The 25867-nt window shown below is 61.0% G+C and overlaps 1 protein-coding gene across 10 annotated transcripts in view; it reads left to right on the top strand.

Moving 5' to 3' along the window:
* The first annotated feature begins 12776 nt into the window (after positions 1-12776).
* Positions 12777-25867, top strand: part of CCDC187 (coiled-coil domain containing 187) — a 37824-nt gene continuing 24733 nt past the window's right edge. For 4 of the 10 annotated variants that reach the window (XM_072778667.1, XM_072778668.1, XM_072778671.1 and 1 more), the window contains exons 1-6: positions 13388-13534; positions 14839-15368; positions 15473-15571; positions 17814-17909; positions 22535-23667; positions 23922-24016. In XM_072778667.1, the coding sequence (XP_072634768.1) occupies positions 13470-13534; positions 14839-15368; positions 15473-15571; positions 17814-17909; positions 22535-23667; positions 23922-24016 (2018 nt within the window). In that variant the 5' untranslated portion in view covers positions 13388-13469. Of the gene's footprint in view, positions 13015-13371; positions 13535-13985; positions 14465-14838; positions 15369-15472; positions 15572-17813; positions 17910-21474; positions 21608-21813; positions 21965-22534; positions 23668-23921; positions 24017-25867 lie in introns of those variants that run through there. The other 6 variants (XM_072778665.1, XM_072778670.1, XM_072778672.1 and 3 more) reach the window with 6 other exon arrangements.

Below are 25867 nucleotides of genomic sequence, written 5' to 3'. Positions count from 1 at the left end.
AGGGCTGCCTGGGGCCCTGCCTCTGCCAGAACTGAGCTCAGTGTCCCGGGAGGCAACAGCTGCTAGCCCCCACGGGTTCCCTGGGTCTGCCGCCAGGTGACTGGTGCCAAGAAAGCCCTCATGGTGACATGATATGAATGACGGAATAAAGGAGAAACTCATGTGGCCCTATAGCTGTCACCACGGGGAAAGCATCTTGTTTTCCTTCCTGGAAACAGAGAGCCTAGGGAGCCAGGGTCCCTGGGCTGGAAGAGTCTCCGCTTTATATCACAGCTTCCCAGGAGGAGCTGGAACCTTCTGGGGGTGCAGTGCGGTGAGTGGGCCAATGGCTCAGGCTGGCAGGCGAGGCGGGACAGGGGCCACCCCTGCCCCTGGCACCGGGTGACCTGCTGCAAGCTGCTCTCCCTCTCTGAGCCTTGGTTCTGCCACCTGTGGATAGGGTTCAGTGACTCCATCCCACAGGGACCCTGAAGGCTCTTGGGGTCTGGATAGTGCTGGTCACCGTTCCTGGTATGCAGTAAGAACTCGGGGAGGGCCAGCGTTGGGGCCAGTCTGCCTGTGCATTGTGCCTGGTCCCCACTGGGCCCTGCTGGTGCTCCTGGGTCCTGGCTGGATCGGGACAGCACCTGCACTGTTGGAGATGTGTCATGGAGACTTGACTCCCTCCTGCCCAGAGAACCCATGCAGGGAGGTGGAGCATGATGAGGACTGGCACCAGGTGACAGGCCCAACGTATATTGCCCACACAGCCCCCACCTGTGAGAACGAGCACATCCCTGGTCCTCGGAGAGCAGGGGGCTCCTGGGTGACAGTCTGGGCCAGGAGGAGCTCCTGGAGGGTACCAGCCTTCCATCACCACTGCGGCCTACTGGCGCTGCACCCGGCCTTCCTCCATTTACTCTGCTCTCCCTCCCCAGCTGCTTCTCCCTCCTCCCAGCCTCCCCGGGGGCAGGAGGGTGGAAGCACCTCTTTACATTCTGCCATGTAACTAACTGCCTCCCCACTTTGGGACATTGGTGCACCAGCCGACAGAGGGCTCCCATGGGAGGCCACAAGCACGCCCCCTCCATCCATCCCTAATGGGCCTCATTCCCAGAGGAGCCTTAGAGGGAAGAAAAGCAATTTCCAGAGCAGATACATCCTTGGAAGGAATGCGACACGTAGACACAGACAATGGTGCTGGGCCGGGTCCAGGAGGCACCACCTCTGGAGGGCCGACACGCTGCTTTCGGAGGACCAGGGTTTAGTGCCAGCATGCCCAGAGCCCTGTAGGAAGTCAACGGTGTCACCTCTACCTGAAGGCACCTGCCACATGCCTGCCCTTCCCTACTCAGCCTTCCCTGGCATCCAGCCTTATCGGCACGCCCATCCTGTTGTAAGGTGAACAGATGGAGCCCTGGTGTCCCAGGTCTCCAGACTGGGCTGCCAGGGAGCTGACGTCACCCTGGTTTCCTGACTCACTCCTCTCTTGATCTATCCCCTGGACAGGCCTGGCAGGAGAGACAGGGGACAGTTGCAGGGCTCTCTTGAGCCTCTGGAAATGGGGAGATGTGGTGGACTCTCAAGGTCCCCTGGGCCCGGGGTGAAGGCCAGTCCAGCAGGAGGTGGCAGCCAGGCTGCCTGGAGACATCCTAGGGACAAAAGATGGGCCCATGAGCTCCAGCAGGGCATGCAACTTCTAAGGCCCACCCAGGCATGTACTGAGGCCAGGGGTAGACTGGGGTGTCCCCTTGGCCAGCATGGCAGCTCCTGGCCTGTGGCCTCCCTCCCTCCCTCCCTCCCTCCCCCCCTGCACTCCCACCTCTCCAGCAGGGCTGCTCCTGCAGGGCCCGGTGGGGGCTGGGAGCACTACCAGAGCCACCAGCACAGCAGCCAAGCCCAAAGCGAACTTGAAGACTCCTGGCCAACCTGTGCCATGCATCCCCAACTGAGTAGGGAAAAGGTGGACAAGGACGGGAGGGAGAGAGAGAAAGAGAGAGGAACCGTGAGTGCATGCACCTGCTTAAGTAAGATCACTCAGGTTTACTGCATCCTGGATAACCTCATTACTCTGGGAAGTAACTTATTCTCCTGTAAGGTTGCAGGGTGAGGCCCCCCATAGCCTGCGAGGCCCCGATGGGTCACCCCACAGCCATTTCCTCAGGGCCTCAAAAGTCCTTGGACAGTGGTGTCTGCGGGGCAGGTGAATGGATCCGCGAGCACATGGCTCAGGGAGCTGGCAGGAAACGGTCTGCCCACCCGCCCTCGGGGGCTGAGTGCCTCCCTGGGAGACTGTGGGCCCAGGAAATAGCTGGAGGTCCAAGGGAAGCCAGCCACCAGCCACATCATCCCCAACACCTGGCCACCCAGCATTCCTGTTTCCCTGGCTGGCGGCTGCAGCCTGCTCACACCCCTGGGGCCCCATGAGGCTGGACCATAGCAGGTTGGTCTGGGGGAGCTTAGCCTCAGCTTCCGTGGTAGAAACCCTGCCCTGCCTGTCTGCACACCCGCCGCCCCGCCCGGTGGGCCTGGCAGATGGGTGATGCAGAGAGATAGGGAGACACAGACACACAGAGACAGAGAGATAGCGAGAGAGGGAGGCTGACACTTGCAGGGGAGAGTCTGGGGTTCCCACTGTGGTGTGTGCTGGGAGGGGGAGTCTTCACATGAGCCCAAATTGTACAGAATTAGGTAAGCCAACTTCCTGCCCCAAAGAAATCCAAGGAAGCCACCAATGGCAAACCCCTTTTTCGGATTCTCTGCCCTTAGCTCCCCATTCCAGGACTGCCGCCGACATGCCTGTGTCATGTCCACCCCCAACCCTCCTGCCCTGCCACCTTGGCAGGCTCCCTGACTCTCTGGCGCTCATCCCAGGTGGCCACGGGGTGGTGAATGTGGGAGGAAGTGAGTGAGGTACAGCAAGTGCTCACCAAACCCCCCTGAGATGGGGCAAGGTCGTCTGTGCTTATCTCCTGGGGCTACTGTGCCAATGAGAGACCACACACGGGGAAGATTAAATGAGCACCGTGTTCTCTCTAGTTCTGAACAGGCTGCAACACTCGAGACATCGCGGGCCACCCTTCCTCCCGAGGCTCCAGGGGAGTGTCCCCTCTGCTTGACCAGCGCCTAGGGCCCTGGGCGCCCCTCCACCTCTGCTCTGACCTCAGCAGGCCCGTCCCCTTCTCCTCTGGAAGGACTGGCCATCAATGCAGTGCCACCGACTCCAGAACGGTCTCCCCTTGGGGTTCCTTATGTAATGACATCTGCAAAGACCCTTCTTCCCAAAGCTGGTCATGCTTACAGCTCTGGGGGGCGGGCAGTGTCTTCTGGGGAACCCATTTTCCACGCTACACTCACTCCCCTGTGTTTACTTACAACGGTTGTCACATGAGTCGAGTCATGTAAGGCTCGTAGATTTGTGGCCTTGTGGTCACGTAACATTATCTCGTGAGCGCCACCCAGGCATCTCAGAAAGGTTTGCGCAGACACGACTGGGGTGGGACTGTGTGATATTCATCCCTGGACCTGACCTAGCTCCTCAACCAGGCCCTCGCAGTGGACACCCCGCTGCTCCCTCCTTTTCCCCTTTGTCTCGTGGAAGCCAGTAGGGCCCCTATCCCTTCCTGCAACTCCTTCAGCAGGGCCGCCACACAGACACTCATGGGTCCATGAGAAAACCTCTCTCCGTGGGGACCCTGGCTGTTCAGAATGCAGGGATGGTGTGGGGCTTGGGACACTGCAGGCCCAGCCCATATGGCCACCAGAGCAGGGGACAAGCCAGGAAGTAGGCCCAGGCCTAGCTCAGCTACTGACAAACAGGGGCCCCAGCCCCACCTGGAGTCTCTCTTCTCTCCAACGGAGACTGGAGGATAAAGTCCTGCCCGCAAAGCTCTTGGCATGGGCCTAGGACACATCACACAGCCTGCAAGGGATAGCTGTCACCATGAAGCTTGCTCCTGCTCTGACCTCCAGCCTCCCTGGCCTGACCCCTGGTCTGACCCCCTCCTGCCTCCTCGGGCACAGACTTTGTGTGTGGGGCCAGTGGGCTCGGGGTTTGCCTGTGTCTCTGGCACAGGTGCTCCATTTGGCAGCAGGACCAGAGGGGGCCTGGGGGCCTCTGAGGCCACCGGGCTGAAGGACTAGGCTGGCCTGCTAGCTGGGAACCTGGGAGGGTGCCAGAACCGGAGGAATCCCCAGGGTTCTGGGCCCAGAAGAGGGGCTTCCTTGGGGCCCCCTCCCCTCTTCTTCCTCATTCCCCCAGTCCTGGCCTTGAGCACCGGGTGCCCACCACCTGCGTGCCACCTGCCACAGCTGGGGTGTGGTCACAGGGCCTGGAGGAAGCCGGGTCCCATGGGGCCTGCTTGCTCCTGCAGGAGCCCCCCATGTACACTCGCACCTGCCTCCGTGGGAGCCAAACCCCTTGAAGGCCTCACCTACTGCCAGGTGTGGAGGAAGAAGGACCTTGGTTTCTGCCCTTTCTCTGCCCTCACAAGCGGTCACCCGTACCCATGCTTCAGGCAGCCGGCAGGCCAGAGGGGTGTGCTCCAGTGCCGAGTCCTGGAGCTGAGGCATCAGAGGGGCACACAGAGGACCCATGGCCACTACTCAGTAAGGGGGTGCTCAGGGGAGGCAGAGGGCAGGATGCTATGCCCAGTTCGCCTGGCACAAGGACGCAGTGCTGGGAAGCTGTGGAGGACCTGGGCCTTGGGGCAGAGCCTGGAGGCGGCCAGCTCTCCAGGGCACAGTTGGACCTGGGGCCATGGCCGCAGGTCGTCTCAAGAAGCACCAAGCACCCCTGCCTGTGCCAGCAACACCTATGCCTGGACTTGCTGCAGGCCACCGGGAAGGCCACCGAGAGGGGTCCCCCTGCAATGTCCATCTGTGTCCAGCAGTGGCGAGGAAGCCCAGGGAGAGCAGGGGAGGGGAACCACACCTCCTCCTGGTCCCCACCCACCCTCACCCTTGCACACGGGGTCTGTTCCCTGAGCCTCTGCCCAGCGGTTCCCAGCCTAGGCAGCTATGGTTGCCATGGAAACCCTGCATCCTGCGGCGGGGGGGGGGGGGGGGGGGGAAGGGCCCTCCTCCCACTGGCTCTGCCAGAGCTCAGCCAAGCCACCTTCTCTCCAGCCCCCTGTAGCCTCAGGGCCGGGCTGTTTTCACAGCTTGATTCTTTCCAGGTGCCCCAGGAAGAGGACAGCAGGTCCTTCCCCTCATTTCCAAATCCTCCAGTGGGGTGGGGGGTGGGGGCGGATGCTGGAGACGCTGGGCACCAGGATCCTGCATGCCCTCCTCCACCTGGAGCATCCACGTGAGGCCCTTGGGAATCCCCAGTCCCCAAACATCTGGAATCCTATCACCCTGGTCCTTCAAATCACAAACCTCCCCAGGTGGGAGCACAGACATTTCCCCAAAGAGCGTCTGAGCATCTGGCCCAGAACAGCCAAGAAGGGAGGCAGCAGGAAGGAGGAAGAGACAGGTCCTCAGCCTCCCTCCCTGGACACAGGACCCCAGGCTTCCTCTCCCCGCAGGACTGGTCAGAGCTCAGAGCCAGGCTGATTGGGAAATTAGGGAAACGACTCACTGGAGTCAAACCCACCATGTGCGTTTACTTTAAAAAAAAAAAAAAAGATTATTTATTTATTTATTCATAGACACAGAGAGAGGCAGAGGGAGAAGCAGGCTCCATGCAGGGAGCCCGATGTGGGACTCGATCCCAGGTCTCCAGGATCACACCCCAGGCTGCAGGCGGCGCCAAACCGCTGCACCACCGGGGCTGCCCTGCATTTACTTTTGATTCCCTTGGAAGGACTGTTAGGACAGTAACAAGCTTCTCTGTGGAGTCACGAGCTCATAAAGATGCAGCAGATGGGAGAGGGGGCCACCCTCAGGTGCATCAGAGAGCGGGTGCTGGACTCTGAGGTGCCCCCAGAGCAGGAGGTCTGCATGAGGGCCCCCTGCCTGACAGAGGCAGGAAGCCAGGGAGTGGGGTGCTCACGGGGCTGGCTCCTTCCACCTCCACCCCCAAGCAGAAGAATGGAGGGGTATTTTCAGGGTCTGGCCAGCCCCAAAGGTTTCGAGTCCACAGACCACCTGTCCCTCAGAGTGACCAGTTTGATCTTGGCCCCACTTGTTGCAGGGCTGGTTCCCCAGAAGGAGAGGCCAAAGCAGAGTTTGGGGTGCATGACGCATCAGGGACCAGTGCTTGTTGGGTTGTAGGGGAGAAGCAGTGCTGCCAGGTAGCCAGGCCCGTGGGGGTCTGGGTGAGTGGTGAGACCCTGCTTCCAGCCCTTGGTCCCCAGACCCAACAGTTCTTCCCACTGGGGACGCAGCCCCATGAGGAGCTCCTGAGCGAAGCACCCTCTTCTCGCGGGGTCCGGCCCGGCTCACACCTGCGGCTGTGCCCTCCCTGGAGGTGGCAGCCTAGCTGGACTGAGTGCCGCCAGGGCACCTGTGGACAGGGCCACCCCCCACCTGCTCTGAAGAAAGCGGGTCCCTAGTCTGATGCAATGTTGTAGGGGGGGGTCCCATATGGCAGGGTCAGAGGTCCTGTCACCCCAGGGGGACCCCGCGGGCAGTACGGGCCAGCCCATGCCCTGAACACACTCCTGTGAGGAGGAAGTTCTGCCCTTCTGAAGCAGGAGGCTCAGCACTGTGTGAGCCGAACTGACCTTGGTCCCTGAGAGCTCACAGGTGGCCTCCATCTCTGCCAGTGTGGTCACTGCCCATCAGGCCAGTGCCGAGGCAGCCCGTGACCCCAGCTGCTATGACCTGAGTGGCTTCATGTGGCTTCTGAGTGGGTGCTCACTGGTAGGCAGGAAATTGAGGGCAGGGGAGACCGTCACGCCCCGCACCCACCCTGTGGGCCCATACCCAGACCTCCTTCCCTTTTTAGGTCCCTAACCCTCGAGGGGCATGGGGCGCTTGCCACTGCCCTTCCGCCATCTCTCTTGCACACAAAGGGGGACCAGGTGCAAAGCTCTTCCCCTGGGAGGCTGTCCTATCTCCACAGCCTCCAGCCCTGTCGCATCCCGGAAGGAGAGTGACCTGGTGTTTGTGCCTGCTGCTGTCTGACACCCAGCTACCCGGTGGCCCAGCTCAGTGCGCCCTTCCCCCAGCTGGCCTGGCGTACCAGCTCCCCTCTGTGGCCCAGCGTGAGGGCAGTGGAAGGCCCACAGGGCCCCGGCCACTGGCTCAAGCATGATTCTGTCTGTGTGGGCTTCTGATGTTCCGTCTTCTGCAGGCCTTGTGGAGCCGTGGCCTTGTGCCCGGGCGGGGTTGGGGGGGTGCAGACTCAGCTCATGCTTGCAGTTTGCCACACTATGCTGAGTGCCAGGCCAGGCATCGGTCTCGGGTCCCAGCTGTTCCCTAGGACTTCCTTTTGAACAGGGTTGTGTCTTCGCTCGGGTCATGTGACAAACCTCAAGCCACGTGGACTTCCTCTGTTTCTCTGACATTAGTGGACAGGGTCAACCCATCTGTACCAGAACTGACACCCCTGAACCCACCCGCCTCTGGGTGCCAGATATCTCTAGGCAGAGGGGCCCTGCCAGTGCACCCAGCTCCACACCAGGCTGCTGGCTGCGGGGTCTCCACCCTCTTGACCCTCTGGCCTCAGGGTGCAGCTACCTCCAGTGTGGTCTTGCTGGGCAGTCCCAGCTCTGGGCCAAGGTGGCCTTGCCGGATGCCTGGATCTGTGCCAAGCAATGCCCCGGGGCTGAGGAGCTGCTGCACCCATACCACTTCTGGGGAGGGCAGGTGTAACCCTGAGCTCCGAGGTTCTCTGGCCTCAAACCCAAATTTCCTGAACTCCAAGAGGAATCTTCTGGAAGAGACTTCTAGTAGGGATACCTGGGTGGCTCAGCGGTTGACCATCTGCCTTTGGCTCAGGGCGTGATCCCAGATTCCTGGGATCGAGTCCCACATTGGGCTCCCTGCAGGGAGCCTATGTCTCTGCCTCTGTCTCTGTGTCTCTCATGAATAAATAAATAAAATCTTTCAAAAAATAAAAATAAAAAAGAGAGACTCTAGTAGAGTTTTTTTTGGGGGGGAGGGAGGGAAAGACCTACCTCCTGGGGTAAGGTGGTGGTAGGGACACAAGGAGTGTGGGGGCAGCTCCTCTGGCCATAACAGAGAGGGCACCACCTGCTGGCATCACCTCCATAGCTGACCTGGGCTGCACCGGGAGGACGCTGACCTGCACTGGGCGGGCTGCCTGCTCCCAGGACTCCCAGGCTCCCCCGGCCCCTGCGGGTGTGAGTTTGGAGCTGGGCAGGTGGTGTGCGTAGCACAGCCTCCGCAACACATTGACCAGGACCCGTAGTTGAAAACCTCAGATAAGGACTGTGCATGAGGCCACAGATCTTAGCCACAGACAAGACCCCAAGGACCCATGTGAGTGTCCAGGTGCTGCCGGGGACCCCCAAGACCCTCCTGAACCTCTGCTGCCAAGGGTCCCACTCTGACTCCAAGGAGGCAGGAGACTTTCAGGTTTTGAGTTTGGTCGCTGGACTTCCCAGCTGCCCTGCTGCCCTGCCTCCTCCCATTTCCCCCTATGGACTGCTCCCCACTGTCTCCAAACTGTGGATTGTTTAGGTGTCCCCCAACATTGTGTCTAGAGGGGCCAGGGGGCTCTAGCTGCCAGGCTGCGCTGCTGGTGGTTGCTGGAGGGTCCCAGGGGGCAGAGAGAAAGTAGGGGTGGAGGGCTGAGAGGGAGTGGTCCTGGACCACACTAGGGAGCCCCCTTCCTGCCTCCTGCCCTGCCCCCTGTCACGGGGCCCAGGGGGGATGAGTGTGCCCCAGGTGTGTGTCCCCTGCCCAAGTGGGCTGGATGTGCCTGTGAGTCTCGGTCCCCATGGACTCCAGGAAGCTGGCCTGGAGGAGGAGCCTACACTGGTGGACGCCTGGGTTTCTCTGGCAACGTCAGGGCGGGCCTGTCAGCCTCCTGCCCTACCTCTTGCACACCTGGGGGTGCAGGTGCCCGAGTGCCTGTGTTTGGCCAGCGGCTGCTGCCCGGCGCCCTCCCACAGACAGCGAAGCCCGTGGCTTTCAGCTGGTGAGTACCCTGGGGGGGCCCTACCTGAGCCCCACCTGGCCTGCCCCTGGCCCTGGGGAGAGGGCTCCGTGGGGGCACAGGCAGGGTGGGAAGCATGTTAACCTCTCCTTCTTCCATGAACGTGGTAGCCATCCCTCTTCTGTCCTGCTTTCCGGAGGAGGGGTCTTCCTGTCTGGGGGTCCCTCTGAGGGCTTGGGGGAGTCTCAGGGCAAAGCCAGGCTGCCCCTGGGAGTATGATGCCCGCGAGCCCCACCCATCGGGCTGCCCTGCCTCTGGGCTCTGGTGTCAGTGCTAGATTCTCACCTATGAACTGTCCCTCAGTTTCCCCATGTGGACAATGGAGGTAAATACTCTTCCAGCTCCTGAATGGGGCTGATGGGCGGTTCTGCACTGGTCCCACCTGGCAAGGCCATGATCTGACCATGAGGCCGCTCAGCCGGGATCCAGCCAACTCCTCAGGCAACAGGCCCCTCAGGCTGTCCTGTCCTGCTGGAAGGCTCCCATCAAGGTGTGTGAGCTACAGGTGGAGGCAGCAGGTGGAAGGAGACCCCTGCCGCGCCCCACAAAGCCGTGGCCCCCAGTTGACTGTTTTGAGCTGTTTGAAGATGCTTTTGGCCTCTGGGCATGTCTGAGTCTGCCGGCCTGCCCTGGTGCGGCCTGCCCTGGTGCTCCCGGTTTGGAGGAGGTGGCGCCAAGGGCAAGTCTCTGCTCTGTGTTGTGTGACTGTGGGCAAGGTTACAATGCCTTCCTCTCAGGCTGTGGGGAGGAGCCCCAGGTCACCTGGGGAATGCACTGGGCTGGGCGCAGGGCCTGGCCCCAGGCAGGGTGCCCCAGTGGTGGCCAGCTCCATGACTGACTGGCCTTGGAGGAGGCCGAGCAGGTTTGCGGGTAGTTGGGTAGTCGTTCAGGGCAGGGAGGGGTGGGGATGAGGAGGTGGCAGGCCTGGGGGAGGGCAGAGCTCCCTGCTGGCTCCGTGGGTGTGGCCATGAGTCCTTGGCAAGAGTGGATGGTGGCCCTGGGGTCCCCTGGGTGGCAGGTTTCATGGGCTGTGGCACCACGGGTCTTGGCCATGTATCTGGGGTGGTTTGTGGAGCTGAGAAGCCGTGAAGGTGCGGCTTCATTTCATTTCATTTGCGCCCGCAGCCACCTCCACCCACAGAGCCCACCGCTGGAGGCCTGGCCATTTATCTCTGCCCCGCCTCGCCCACTGGTGCTTCCAGCTGCCCTCCCCGGTGGCACCCTCCTCCCAACAACCAACTGTCTTCCCAAATCGCTGGCCTTGTGTCACCTCATCCCCGCCCTCACATCTGCCACCCTGGGGGCCTCACCAGCTACAAGGAGCTCATCAGCTCTGGGGAGCAGCTGGTGGAGACACTGTGGGTGTTGCAGCAAAGTGGGTGGTAGAGGCTGGGGGCACCGCCCTGGCCAGACCCCCTCACAAGGCCCTCAGCAGCCCAGGCTGGCCTGCCCTGCTCGCCCCACTCTGCAGACCTGGGCAGTGTGCATGCGTGTGCATGCATGTGCGTGTGTCTGTGTGCGGTCTCTAACGGGAGATGTGTGCTTTTGTGCGGCGGGGCCCTGTATGCCAGATGCTTGTCAATTGCATGTCATTTCCCCAGATGTGGTCCAGCCTGAGTCAGCCTCCGAAGTGCTTTCTTTTGCACCTCCAAGTCCCTACACCCCACCTCTCCAGGCCCCTGCTGCTTGGGGGCTTGGGGCCAGGGCGTGTGCAGCTGGAGACTCTGATTGGGTGTATCTGAGCAGGTGGCTAGAGGGTGTCACATCCACAGCCAGTCCTGTGCCAGCTATGGTGGCTGGCCACGTCTCTGATCTCAAACCCTGGGGCCCAGGGCCTATGGGCATGGTGGGCCTTTCTCCTTCACGATCTGCTGACTGTCCCTCAAGCCTGCTCAGGTCTGCTTAGGGCTCGCTTCCCTGGGGACCAGCCGGTGAGAAGCTGCTGCTGGCTCCCAGAGGAGCCCCACCCCGTTCCGCCCACCCCACCCTCCACCCAGCGCAGCCTGGCAGGTGCCTGGGCCAGGACAGTAGCGGTGTGGGCACAGAGCAGTGGGCTGTGGGAGCTGCGGGTAGGCACACCCGGCCTCCCCCTGCCCTTGGGGCAAGGGCCAGAAGCCCGCTGAGCTGTCACTTCCTGGCTGCACTGTGCAGGCGTCTCATGGATGGGGGCAGTGTGTGGGGGCCTGGGTGGTGGTCCAGGCTCAAGGGGGCCCAAGTGAGGCAGAGAAGCACAGGCTTTCCTTTCTTTGCCTGTGCCCAGCCCCAAGTGAGCATTTATGGTTCCTGTGCCTCCTGACCCTCAAAAAAAACACCTCAAGTGGGGACTGCTAGTGCTTTGCCTACTTTACTGATGAGCAAATGACTTGTCTGAGGTCAGCGGTGGGCACCTGGTACACCAAGGGGCTAGATTCCCCACCACGTGTGTGAGTGCCAGCTGGGGGGACATGCAGGAGCTCTGCTCTTCACACGAAGCCTTAGGCCAAGAAGAACCTCCCACCCCCCGCTGTGGCCTTCCCAACTCTGCTGCTTCTGACCCCGGGACCCTGAACATGGAGCCAACTTCTCCCATAGGGCTGTGGGCAGGGAGATAAAATCACATTGGGTGCTGCCGTGTTAGGGGCTCTTACAGGGTGCTCCCCTGCCCTCAGTCCCCCCCCCCCACAGTGGGCAAGGCAGAGGAATGGGGACCAGGGCACAGCGGGGTGGCATTGATAGGTAGTGAGCCAGGGAAGAGGCAGGCAGTGATGAGGATGGGAGTGCGGGCTGCAGCCAGGGGAGCCCCGGGGTCCGAATGGGGTTAGCAGAGCTGCTGGGGCCCGGCCGTGGCCCAGCTCACAGAGATGTGGTCTTCCCCAGCAGGTGCTGGGGAACTGGGGCCAAGTGGGCAGTTGCAGGCCAGGCATCCATGGAGAGTTGGTCCTGGGCAGGGAGAGGCCCAGGCAGGCTAGCATGTCTCCTGATTCAGAGCCGCTCTGGCCCTCCAGTGGGGAGAAGCAGGCCCAAGGAGAAGGGCAGTGGCTGGCAGGGCGGGAGGAGAGGGAAGGCGGCGTGATGCTGGGGTTTTTCACAATGTCACATGCACTGGTTTCATGATTTTGCTTTTATGCGTCGGCTGCAGACGGCCACGGCTTTGTACAGTTTTCCTGCTCCTGCAAAGCAGGGGTCACCAGGCCGTCTTCCAGGAGAGAGGGGCACTTGGTTCCCACCAATGCTGCTCAGAATGACCCTCTTCCTCTGCCCTTTAGAGAGCAGGGCCAGAAAGTCAGGAGGTTGCTGGGGAGAGCACCCCCCAGGACCTCAGCTGATGAGGGGGGCCCTTCAAGAAAGGTCCTGGGGTCACAGTGACAGTGGGGTCCTTCGGTGAGGCTGGGGGGCTTCTGCTCCAGCGTGGAGGGGCTCTATGTGAGCGAGAGGAGGCTGAACTGCCTCTGGGAGTCTCCTTGGCTGTCCAGCCTCTAAGGGTGGTGTGGGGGACACCGTAGTCACCCCCTGCCTGGAGCTGTCCCCCAGGACCTGTGGAGCAGAGGCTGTGTGCAGGCCCCGGGTATCCCCCACATGTCCCAGGAACATGCGTGTGCCTTGCCACTCTCCCAAATTCCTGGGGCTCCCTGTGCCACCCCGGGTCAGCCCTCTGTGACACCAACCCCTCCCTAACACGCAGACATTGTAAAGAGAGCCAGGGGCGGGACCTGCTTCAATTTGGGCACACCGTGGAGCAAGCAGGCCAGGGCAGGGCGGGACTCCCAGCCAGGCGGACGAAGCTGAGCTGAGTGGTGGCCTTGAAGCCACCAGCAGGGGAACCGAGCTGCAGAGGCAGGTCATCAGTCCAGGCTCCCTGGTGTGGCCAAGGGCCCTGGAGCCCAAGGCTGGACTTGGGGTCCTGCTGGCTCCGTGGCCTGAGGCACCCATGTCCCCGCTACAGGAGAGGCTGGGTGGATTAGAAGAGGGAGCACCTCACCTTCCAGGTGGGCCTGACCCTGCAGTGGCTCCTCTCTCCTGCTGGTGACTGAACTTAGGGCCATGGCCACTGTGACCAGGGCCCTGTGGGGCTCAGAGCCCTGCCTCGTGCCATGTCTGGTGGCAGCCATCTACAGGTACCCCTGGCGCTTCAAGGAGGCTCTCCATCCTGCCTGAAATGAGGAGGTCTTTGGTTGCAGACCCCCTCTCTCCGGGGCATCCTGAAAACTAAGTGTCCATGGCCAGTTTGGCCATCCCACTGCCCATGAACATGGGCCGCACTGCTTAGTGCCCTCCTGCTGAAGTGAACTCACCAGAAGCTCACAATACCCAGAGGCAGGGGCAGGGTGGGGTCTCCAGTCACCCAAGGTTACTCAGCCGGCTAGGGGCAGAGTGGGGATTTGAACCAGCTCTCCTCCTCAGGGGACCATGCCAAGCTCAGAGCCAGCTGACTTCACAGTGCATGTCCTACCCACCCCACACTGCCCAGCGAGGGTCGGTAAGAAGGCAACGGGAGGCCCACTGCAGGTGGGACAGCCTGGGGTGCTCTCCTGGAACTGCAGGGCCAAGGAAGCAGGCCTGGGGCTCCTGGGGCTCCTGGGGCTCAGGCATTGTCAGCTACTACGTCTGTGGGCAACATGGTGTCCCGAGCATGCAGCAGGGAGAGCTGAGCAGCCACGGCCTGCTTCTCTGACCAACCCTGAGAAGCCGGGGGTAGTGGCCTGGGCAGTGGTTCCTGGGCAGTGTCAGGCTGGAGCATGGAGCCTCTCGTCTGGCTGCTGGGGCAGTGTCTCGGTCTGGCTCCTGGCTCCTGGCTCCTGGCTCCTGCGCCAGGGCCCCTAGTCCTGGTCAGTGCGCTCACCACCCACACACAGCTACTGGCTCCAGTGCCCTGGGAGGAGGCGTGTGCCTGCCCATGGCCCCGGCAGGAGCTCTGTCGCTGAGTGACAAGGGTTATTATGCTGTCACAGGCCACCCAGCATTCTCTCCCACCCTGCTGAAGGACAGCTAGTTAGGAAGGCCCCCAGGCTGCATCCAGCCCGGGGCCTGGCAGCACACCATGCCAGCCCAGTTTCCCCCACCATCCTGAGGGTTTCCTTTGTGGGCCAGGGGACGGGAGGAGGCCAGCCCTGGAGCAGGCAGTGGCAAGCCCAGCCTGATGGGGGATGGATGCCAGGCTGTAGGCCAGCAGGCTGCTCTGTGACAGCACCAGCTGACCCAGGGCAGGTGGGGTCACTGGGCTCTGCCCTCCACCTGGCCCTGTGGCCATGTTGACCTTGGTCACAGGGATGCTGCCCGCCGGCCTCAGAGAAATGAACCAGTCCCACCCCAAAAATATCCAGAGGTGCTGTCCACTCTCCCTCGGGGCCCAGGGCAGATCTGCCATCTGAAGGGCTACAGCCAAGCCCGGGTAGTGTCCGTGCTGACTTAGGTGTCTGTATCCACGCACTAGGCCAGGTGAGGGCACTGTGAGGGGCAGCCTCCTTCCCCAGGTGGGCGGCCGGGCCAGCATGAGGGTGGAGAACTTGGGGGCCAGACTGCTCCTGCTGCCTGCCCTCTCCAGAGCCCATCTCCCCATCTGTAAACTGGGCCGATCAGGTGCCTGCCTCAAAGTCTCCAGGCGGCAACTCAAGGGACTGTCCAGCTGACTGGACATACAGTTGTGGGCATTCTGTTGTGGGCATACAGTTGTGGGCATTCTGACACAGGAGAGTGAGGGAGCAGGGCGGGCTCCTGGGCCGGGTAGGGGGCACAGCGCCCAGCCTGAAATGCTCTGCTCAGCACAGCCGAGACTCCGCACCAGACTGGCTGGTCCACTTCTCTCTCCGCAGGGAATCTGGACTCTGTCCGCCTGTGTCTGAGGATGAGGTCATGGCTGCCCTGAGGTGGCCCAGGCCCTCCCAGCAGCCAGGTGACCTGCGGGGAGCTACCCATGTGGCCTGGTCCGACTACATCGAGCAGCCAGGCCCCCAAGGGAAGGCCTGCAGCTACCCAGTGTGGTCCGAAGCCGATGAGGCCAAGGATGGGGACAGCTCGGTGTCATCGGGCCGCCTCTCTGGCTCCTCTGGGGGCCATGAGTCCTGCACATCTCCCCCCGGACCCTGGAAGGAGAAGCCCCCGCAGGTGCTGGGGCCCTGGCGGCCAGCCAGAGAGAGCAACCCGAGGCTGGAGCAGCTGAGGGACAGGATCCGGGCCCAGGCACAGTGGCAGGCCAGCTGCGCCTCCCTGGGCACCTCCACACGGTCCAGCACCTCACGCCTCTGTGGAGCCCCCAAGGCAGACCCTCGGAGGAAGGCCAGGAAGCTGACGACCCCCTCTGCAGCCCCATGGGACACCCTCAGGCTCAGGTCCTCCGCCAAAGGTGCTCTGTTTGAAGACTGTTGAGTGGCTGCCGAATGGGGACTTTGTCCTGAATATTCTCCATGAGACCCGTCCTCATGATGCCCCCCTGTCCCTCCTCTGCAGGCTTAGGCACCCCGAGTGTGGCTCTGTGTGGAGTGGAAGACAAGGCAATTCCTGGCCGGGGGCGAGAGCCCTCGAGGATTCCCCAGCGCCAGGCCTCAGGTGAGGGGCAGCCCAGCTGGCCATCCTGGCAGCCCCGCCTGGACACGCAGGAGGTGGTCAGGGCAGCACAGTCCTGGATCCTGCGGCCTCTCTCCCTCCCTGGGGGACTGGCTCTATTTTTATCCCGCCCAGATGAGGACACTAAAGGGGGCCCCGCCACAGAGGGGCCAAGCATAGATGGGGACCCAGCCTGCCACCCTCTGGAACACGGTCTCTAAAGCCCTGCGTCCACCCAGGGAAGGAACGCAGGCAGGTGCTGCGAGGCAGGCCAGGGCTCAAAGTGCAGGGGTCTCCTGCACAGACTAGGTGACATCTAGCCTGCACGGTCACCTATCAGCCACAGGGGATGGCTAAGCCCTCCCTGGGCTTCAGGGTCCATCGTGCAGGCAGGAGGCACTGCCAGCCTGTCCCAAAGATGGCCCAACCTTGCCTGAGAGATGCTGGGGGGTCCGTACTAGGTATGCAGACTTCTTGCAAGTGCGAAGGCTCCAGGGGCCAAGAGAAGGTTTTGGTTCACTCCCATTTGACTGATAGCAGGGATGAGGATGGAGGGACAGACAGGACCCCTCTGGGAGGCCAAGGGCCAGGAGCATTTAATTTAACGAGTCTGGATTGCACTGCTGGCCATGGGAACCAGGAACCACCTTGGAGGGTTTTGAGCAGGGCCCCCCAGCAGGTTTGGGCTTTGGTCACTGGTGCTGTGTGCAGGATGGGGAGTGGGGAGCAGGGAGAGGGACATCCCTCTATTGCAGACAGGCAGCCTCATTCCAGCAAGGTTTTGGAGGCCCTAGAGTGGGGCAGGGAGACGGGTTCAGGGGCAGAAGTCCAGCGGCCCTGGGATGCCCAAGGCTCCTGGGCTCCTTAGCACAGAGGCCTGGGATGGGCGCAGGGGCACCAGGGTGGCCAGGGTTGGGTGGAGGTTAGCCAATATATGATTTGGGACTCCCTGGGCACTAGCCCATCCCAGCTGGATATGTGAGGCCAGGGCCAAGGGGCCTGTAGGTCAAAGCCAGGGGGACAAGTCCACTGTGGCCTGCCCGTAGCTACAGTAGCTCCCCATGGCCTGGTACCCAGGCTGGCTCAGGCTCACAGCGATCACCCTTTCTCCCCCTCCATCCGCGGGGACCCCAATGGCTCCAGCTCCCCGACCACCCCCACCCCACAGAGGCCCCTCTGGCTCCTCACCAAGGTCAGGACTTGGCCATTGGTCCCTCAGGGACTCAGCATCTGCTGTCATCAGTCACCAGCTCTTGTCATGTCTCTCTGGAAGCAGGCGTGGGGCGGGGCCAGGTCTTTTTTTTTTTTTTTAATTATGGCAAGATACACATAAGATTTACCATCTTAACCTCTTGTAAGTGCACAGTCCAGAGCCATGAAGGGCATCCAACTTGTTGTGCAGCCATCCCCCTGTCCATCCCCAGAGCATAGTCATCTTTCCACACCGAGCCCCTGTGACATAGGGACCTGTCCCCTCCCCCGCCCCCTAGGTCTGTGGGTCTGACTCCTCTAGGGCCTCGTGTGAGTAGATCTTACAGAACTAGCATTTCTGTGGGCTTGGGTGCCAGACGTGCTTCCTGCCAGCAGGTTCTGGGTGTTGAGGACAGAACCTGCACAGTCCTTTGGGGCCAGCTTTTTCCCAAGCACCCCTGCCCTGTGCACATGTCACTGGCTGACTGGCTCCTTGGCGCTCCCCGGAGGACACAACCCAACCCCAGCCGTGGACGACACACTGAAGCCAAACGGCATAGGGAGAGGTGGCCACACTGGCCCTGAAGAAGCTGGTCCACTCCTAGCGGCCACTGTGCTTGCCATGGGACTTGGATAATCTCCACCGCTTATCTCCATGTCCCCACCTGTCCAGCCAGGGTAGACCCTACCATGCAAAGCCCCCGTGGCCCTAGCTCTCACCCAGCAACCCCATGGAGCCCCTGTCCAGCCACCTGTCCCTGACAGCCCCTTCAGGCCTTGATTAACTCAACAAACATGAGGGCTGCAGGCCAGGGTGCAGCACCCTAGGCCTGCTGGGGCAGGGGGCTCTCCAAGGGTGGCTGCAGGCAGACCACCAAGGGGGGGCAGGCAGTCAGGTGCACCCCTCTGGTCCTGCACGCAGCAGCCAACTCTTGCCCAGGCCCAGGGAGCCGGCGGGACCGGCATGGTGCCCCATGGGAGCCCAGGAATATGAGCACGGCCATCCTTGCATATGTCCCTGCTCACTGTCCCTCTTTCTCTCCTCTCCCTGAAGTTCCACTCGAGAAAGCCAAAAGGATGAAAAGTAGTCCTTGTAAAAGGGAGAAGGCCCTCATAGCACCCACCCCCAGAAGAGCTGCCAAAGACAAAGGTAAGGTCAGCCCACTTGGGGTCACAACATGGCTTGGGAGTGAGAGTCTGTGACCCCGGCTCACCAGGTGGGCACATGGCTTTCGGTGCTGGGGACAGCTGGCTGCCAGCAGAGGCCTGTGTGCTGTGGGCACAGGCCTCTGGGGTCGGCAGAGGCTGGGTCTGAGTGGGGACTCGGCCATGCACAGAGGAGGGGCGGTGTTGGTGCCCGCATCTCGGGTGACCATAGACCCTGGTTGTCCCTGGGGTGCTGTGGGGTGTCCCTGCTTGTGCAGGGGCCGCCCCCTGTGATGAAGTGAACGTCCACAGAGCCCTGTGTTGTGGGCTGTCTTCCCCACACCCCTAGACTGAGTCTCTGAGCGCACAGAGCCACTCGCCATGCTTCCACACACATTTATAGTCCGCACGCATGTTTGAACAGGTGTGGGTGATGATGGGCAGCTGCGAGGTGGCTGGTGGACACGTTTGCTCCACGCTCCGCAGGGTGGGTGGGATCTGGTAGAGGGAGAAGCTTCCTTCCCTGCCTGCTTTGGGATTAGACTCCAGGCAGTGAGTGTGGGACACCTGCTTCCACCTGAGCCCCCCGTGGCAGGAGAGACCTTGCGACGTGTCCACTGTCTCCCAGCCCTCCGGGGACTTGGAGCCGTCACGCAGCAGTGCCTGTGGGCCGACCATGTACTGGGAGAGTCAGACGAATACATGGAGATGGTGGTGGGCCTGAGGCCACAGATGAATTTCTACTTCGGGTGTCTCTCCTGTGGGGCCTGGGCAGGGCGTCGGGGCGTCGGCTTCCCCCGCAGATCCTCAGCCATCCAGTCTGGATAGCTTTGCAGCCCTGCCCTCGCACAGGATCCAGCAGCCCCCAGGAGGGCCCCAGTTTGGTGTGGCCGGGAGGGAGGCAGTATCCCTCTGGGGCTTGACTGTTCTGGGTGGTCAGTGCAGAGTGGCTGCACTCGGTGCTGGCTCTGTGTGTGCCCCACACCCCCTGGACTCAGCGTTCCGCGCAGCTGTCCCCCGGGGCAGCTGGGCTTACTCCCATTGTGTAAATGGGGACACTGAGGCCCACAGAGGCCAGCTCCAGGCCGAGGGGGCCGAGGGATATGTGCCCTGCCCATGCCCAGCGCCCCTCTTTCTGCTCTGCACCATCAGACCTGCCACCTCAGCTGGGGGCAGCACCGGCTCCAGCGGGATGAATGAACGTCTTCCTTCTCCACGCTGGCTTTAGGGGCCCTCAAGGGAGGTGGGCAGCCATGGGCTGCCAGGCCGCCACCTCTATTCAGTAAGGTAAGAGGGCACAGGAGAGGCGGGAAAACCTCCGCCTGAGCCTGACAGTGAGGGGTGCTGGGAGCCATGGAGAACGTTCCAGAAGCCCATGGAAAAGCCCTCCTGGGTATAACAGTTTTCTGCCTCATTGTCTCCTCCCACCCTTCGGCTTTTTGGTTTGCTTTATTTTAACGGCCCTCTTGACAAATGACCTGCTTTCTGCCTGACACTGGGTCAGAGGGCGTGCCATGGGCTGCATCCATCATCGTAAGCACTGTGTCACCCTGACGGACTTGACCATTAGTTTCTGTCAGTGACCAAGTCACAGCTGGGCTAAGGAGAGATGAGCTTGGGGTCAGAGGTCAGAGCCACAAGACTTGGGAATTGGATGAATTAGGAATCTGCCGTAGTTAACAAAAAATTAAATCGCAATAGTTATAAAATATTCATCCATCCGGGCCCAAGGAAAATGAAGCCCAATATTTAATTTCAGATTATACCACCTCACTTTGCATTTTTTATTATAGATTAGGTTGGCCCTGGAACTCTGACAGGGCACTTGGGGACTTCATCCATTTCCACAGATTAAAAATCCTCTCGTAAAAAAATTAATTGCCATTAAACTGTTCAGCGGAAGGAAAAATGTGCCCATCAGGACCCATTTATTGACCGAGACCCCTCTGGCAAGCTAACAGGGAATGAGTGGCTAGTGATGGAGGGGCCAATGGGGAGGGACCAGGCCTGCGGGGAGCCCCCTTGCCCAGGGTGGGGGTCCCTGCGTGGTGCCCCTGGGAGGAAGTGGCGCTGCCAGTTTTGTGCAGTTCAGCTGTGGAGGAGCCAGCCCCCAGCCCCCCATCCCCATGCCATTCAAGTTCCAGATATGGCCCCTGGGCAGTGCCAGCCTCAGCCCTGGCCTGTGACTCTGCCTGGAGCCAGCAGCAGCCTGACCCCTCCCAGCCCAACTTCTGCAGCAAGAGTGACCACTTATCATGCTGGTGGTCCTGTGGGGCAGTGCTCACAGATGGGGACTCTCCATAGAGTCACTGGCCCCGAGGCCTGTCTCTCGAAACAGGCAGAGCCAGACTGGGTCTACAACTCCTGGGACCATGCTCTTGACCTCAGGTGTCCCAGGGCCTGGCATGGGAGGACGTGGCCTCAAGGGCCCCCCCAGAGAGGTGCAGCTTGTGGAGGGGTGGTCTTGGGGACAGGTCCTGGAGGGGTGTGGCTGTACTGAGGGCAAGATTGCAGGGTGGTGTAGCTTTGGTCGTGTCCCACAGAGGCCTCAGCTTGGGGACTGACTGAGGTCCTTCCTACAGGAGTGGGCTACGAAGTGTGTGGCTTTTTGTGGCCCCTTCCCTTTCCTGGGGCTACAGCTCCAGGCCTGTGATTATCTCCAGGTCTGGGGCTGGGGACGGGTCTCCTCCCGTGTGCTAGAGAGGACCCTGACCCTACTGGCTGCCTGACCCCCGGGGATCAGCTCTGCAGGGTCTCTGCTGTACCCTTGCTTAGCAAGAACGCCTCCTTTATGAGACGCAGGACAGGTCTTGGCCCAGGAGATCTGGTTTCCTGCCCAGGGCTGGCCCCGAGGAGAGATGCCATGTGCGTGTACAGATGGGTGTGTGTGTGTGTGCAGATGCATGTGCATGCATGTGACTGTATGCGTGTGTGTCTGTGTATTTGTGTCTATGTGTATGTGTGTATATGCATGTGCGTATGCATATGTGTGTGGACTTGTGTGTCTGTATGTACGCATGTGTGTTCGTGTGTGTGCACGTCTGTATGTGTGTGCATGTCTATGTGTATGTCTGTGTATATGTGTGTGCATGTCTCTGCGTACATGCATGTATGTGTGTGCATGTATGCATGTGTGCATGTGTCTGTGTGCATGTCTGTGTGTGCATGTGTCTGTATGCGTGTGTGCGTGTGTGTCTGTGTGCACATGTCTGTGTGTGTGCATGTCAGTGTGCGTGCATGTGTGCATGCATGTGCATGTGTGCCTGTCTGTGTACATGTGAGTGTGCATGTGTGTATGTGTGTGCGTGTGTGTGTATGTGTATGTGCATGTCTGTGTATCCGTGTGTGTGCGTGTGAGCAAGAGGCTGGCGACTGCCTCGGGCCTTTGCCAGCGCCCCAGGTTGTAATAATGGCAGGGCTGATGTCGGCATTGGGCGAGCGTAACCTGGGATTATGAAGTAGAGCTTTGATAATGATATTTCCTACGTGACAACATCTGTGAACAAAATCTCACTCCTGGTTGGGAGGCAGCAGGTTTGCGTTGTGCTCTCTGGGACCCCTGGTCGTGCCGGCCCGCACACCCCCGTAGGTGCCGCAACCCCTTTGCCATGGAGCCTCACCAGCGCACAAGAGCAAATACTTTCCTCTGGCTCGGCTGGGTGCGGCGGTTAGCTGTGGAGTTGGCCTCCCTCTCGCCCCAAGGCAAGGCCCAGGCTTTATTACCCCAGCTTCCAAGGGTCTGAGAGGTCAGGTCACCTCACGGAGTCATCCTGGGACTCAGCCCTGTCTCTTGCTGGCAGGTAGCGAAGGCTCACCCCAGCTCCTCTAGAGCATGTGCATCAGGCTTGGGGGCTGCCTGGCACCCACAGCCTCCTCACCCGGAAGGCCCAGCCGCTCAGCTGTGTGTGTGCGTTTTCTTTGTTTAAGATTCTGAGTTGGTTGGTGTTCACACCTGGAGGAAAGGACCAGCTCTGGTGAGGGCTCTGCTTGGGCCTCCTCTTGCCCTCCCCAGGCTCCAGAGCAAGCCCTCAAGAGACCAGGCCCCCACCGCAGAACTAGGTAGCTGGTGCCTCTGCCTGGGCTTTTCCCTGCTCTCCTGGGGCATCTGGCGGTGGGTGGCGAGAGAGAAGGAGGTGGCGTTGGGTACAGGAGCGGCCTCTCCCCAGCGGCCTGTTGAACGCCTTCTACATCTGCTGTCAGATGGGACTTACAGAAATCATTATATTTAAAAGCCTAAGAGAAGGATTTCTTTCCTGAGAGATTAGGAGTTTTAGGAGTTTTCAAGGAGTTTTAGGCTCCTGGGAGGCAGGGCACGGCCCTCTAGGCTTTGCCAACACAGGGAGTGCAGGATGGGAGCGGCAGGGGCCCCTCTAGCAGACACATGTCAACCCCATTCTTGCTGTTTTCACCATGTCCAAAGTGTGTGGCTCTGTGCCAGGGGCCCAGGCACAGCCTCGAGTCACCCATATGTGGCACCTGACCTCCTGCAAATCCATGATGCATGTAAGGGCCAAGAGGGGATCTCCCTCAGCACAGGGCCAAGGGTGCCTCTGTGGGCAGGCGGGGAGCTGGCTCTTTTCCTTCTGGGGCCCTGCAGCTCCTGACCCTCGTGACCGCCTGTCTTTGCAGGGGACAACAGGAAAGTGGGGGCTGCCAAGAGCTCTCCTGTCTGCCCCCGGATGCCTAGTCCAGCCTTTCTCCGCGGTGACCTGCAGGTGTCTGCCAACGCACCCAGCCTGGCTTCTTATGATCAGCCTGTGACCATCCAAAACGCCCTGGCTGTCCTTAGAGACCTCCGCCAGCAAATCCAGACTGGGCTGGAGCTGGCCCAGAGCCGCCACCCCAGGGCAGGGCCAGAGCTGGGGAGGTCAAAGCTGTGGCTGCAGAACCTGGCAGGGAGGAAGCAGCAGGGTCCCTGGAGCATCTCGGATGTGCGGGGCCCCTTTTCCAAGAGTCCTCAAGCTGGGATGGAGGGGAAGCACTCCTCCTTAGAGAGGGCTGGCAGCTTCCCCAGTGGGCATCACCGGAACACCCTGGCTGGGAGGGAGTCCTATCCCCAGAAGACTGGAACTGCCCAAGGATGGAACCTCTCCTTTCAGAGGCCTGGGAGCCCCCCTGAAAGGCTGACCTCCTTCCCCCGGCGGCCCTGGAGTGCCTCCGCTGGGCAGGCCTCCAGGCTCCAGAGGACCGGGGAGGCCCAAGGATGGAACCCCTCCTTCCTGAGGTCTGGGAGCCCCTCTGAAAGGCTGACCTCCTTCCCTCAGCGGCCCTGGAGTGCCTCCGCTGGGCAGACCTCCAGGCACCAGAGGACTTGGACTGCTTATGAAGACTGGGATACCCCCACCCGGAGACCACTGAGCCCTCTTGCCCAGCGGGCCTGGAGTGCCTCCTTCACGCAGAGCGCTGGCACCTCAGGCAAGGGCAGAGGACCCCTCCTGCCTCCCTCGGGAGTCAAGCGGGGCTGGCCGAGGAAGGAGAAAGAGGTACGGGTGCCGCCACCCTGCCAGAAGCCCCAGGGGGTCCTGGACCACCCCTACAGCTCTGAGGCGCTGCGGGAGTTCATGCACCAAAAGTCGCTGGCCCGGCAGCAGCAGGCCATGAAGGAGAAAGCCTCGGCTGTGCGGGCCCTTGAGCTGAGGAACCAGAGGCTGCAGGACGTCTACAGGAAACAGAGGGAGGCCGTCCTCAGCAAGGCCATCCCTGTGGTCTCCCAGACGACCCCCGGCATTGTGACCTTCTTCCCACATTGTGCACAGTCCAGGGTAGGCACTGGGTGTGGTGAGGCCGAGGAGCCAGGCAGCTCAGCCACCGAGCCCCAGCACCCCCCAGTGCCTGCTTCCCTGGGTCTGGTGGGGTTGCAGAGGGACCCCGTTGCCTCAGCCCCAGCCCTACAGAGGGGACTGCCAGGGGTCCAGCCTGAGACCATCCAGAGGTCAGGGCTAGTTGTGCAGCTGAGACATGGGGGCCCAGGGTCTTGTGGCCAGGCAGGGTTCTGACTGTGTCCCCTCTGCTCTAGGGCCTAGAAGCCCCCGGGAGCCTGGGGTCCCCTGTCCTGGAGTGGAGCAAGGTGACATCGGGCATGGTGCTGGGGGACCAGGAGGCCCCAGGCAGGTGGGTAGGCAGGGGACAGGGGCTCCTCTGGCCAGGCAGCCTCCCCCACCGCCGAGCTGGTGATCACGGGTGCCGGTTCCCACGTCCCATGGGGGGTGCATTTCCACAGGGGTTTGTGGCCACCGCCTCTCTGGTCACGGAACATTTCCGCACCCTGAAAGCAGACCCCGAACCTGTTGGCAGCTCTCCCTGGGCCTCCCTGCAGCCTCCAGCAGCGTGGCTGCTTTCAGCCTCTACAGAGGCATCTGTGCGGATGGAGTCTGCGGGGTTTGGTTTCCCTCTTAGAGCATGTTTTCTGGGTTCGTCCCTGAGGTCGCGCGTGCCAGGACGTCCTTCCTTCTCTGTGGCCACATAATACCCCACCGTAGGACACCCCGTGGGTAGTTCACGCACTGGTCGGGGGAAGGACGTTTGGGCGGCGGTGAACAAACCATTGGAACACCTGTTTCGTGTCTCCTGTTATGTGCCCAGGGGTGGAACCACCGGCACCTTGGTCCGGTTTCCCTTTTCGAGGAACTGGCAGGTGGTTTTCCTCACTGGCTGAGTCCCCACCGGCAGCAGAGGAAGATCCCGGTTTCTCTGTTCTGCCAACACTCCAACACTCCTGGTTTTATCTCTCCTTTGTTTCTGGTTTGTGTTCAATGACACATATTTTAATCAAGCCAGGGCATCATCTTGATGGGTGGGGTCAGGGGACGGTCCGCACTCTGCCTGGGGTGCTCCTGGAGACACCAGGTCCACAGAGCACCTGGGAGGCCACCTGCTGTTCAACTTTTTTTTTTTTAAGATTTTTTAAAAAATTTATTCGTGAGAGACACAGAGAGGGGGACCCACTTCCCCCTGCCCCTAAAGGGGAAATAACGATGAGAGAGAGAGAGAGACAGAGACACAGGCAGAGGGAGAAGCAGGCTCCATGCAGGGAGCCCTACGTGGGACTTGATTCCGGGTCTCCAGGATCACGCCCTGGGCTGAAGGTGGCGCTAAACCGCTGAGCCACCTGGGCTGCCCTGCTCTTTAACTTTTTAAACTCCCTGGTAACACCCCAGGGAGGGGATGAGCCAGGGGTTGGGGGTGCAGGCCTGGAGGCCCTCACATGTCCCGGAATCCCCACGCTTGGGCTGAGATGGCAGCCAGCGTCCTCCCTCCGCAGAGGGGCCAGTAGGGTGCTCCTGGCTGCCCTGCACTGATGCCCCTGGCTTCCTCCCCAGACAGGGCAGGCTGTAGATCCTCCCTCTTGCTTCCATATTTCCCCCTTCCCTCCACATTTTAAAGGAACTGTAGAGAAATACACATAACATAGAATTTACCATCTCAGGGCCGTCTGTGCACTCACACCGTCGTGTGGCCGTCCCCTCCATCCATCCCCAGGATGTGGTCGTCTTCCCAGACTGGACTCTGACCCCATGACACATGCACACCTCCCTGCCGTGTCTGTGGGTCCGACTCTTCCGGGGCCTCCTGGGAGCTTCCGCTCATACACAATCTATCCCCCTGCGCCCACCTCACCTCCCTCAGCCCCATGTCTGCCACATCCATCCGTGTCATGGTAGGTGCCAGGATTTCCTTTTTTATGGAAAGTGATGTTTTTGTCATTGAATTTTGGGCTCCTCACCCGTCTGGACATCGACCCCTATGAGATATGTGGTTTGTGACAACACTCCCCCTCCCAGAGGCTGCCTTCTCCCTCGGTTGACTGGGCCTTCGATGCACACCAGTTGTGCATTTTGAAATACTTTGATCGATCTGTCTTTTCCTTTGCCGCCTAAGCTCCTGGGTACTCTACCCCCAGAACTCAGTCTTTCTCAGGCCTGTTGTTGTACGAGGCCCTATAGCCATCTCTCTGTTCAGAGA

This window comes from Canis lupus, chromosome 16 (assembly GCF_048164855.1).
Source record: "Canis lupus baileyi chromosome 16, mCanLup2.hap1, whole genome shotgun sequence".
In the NCBI taxonomy this organism is placed as follows: domain Eukaryota; kingdom Metazoa; phylum Chordata; class Mammalia; order Carnivora; family Canidae; genus Canis; species Canis lupus.
The sequence above is the reverse complement of the archived record's forward strand: the minus strand, read 5'-3'. Positions and strand labels throughout refer to the sequence as shown.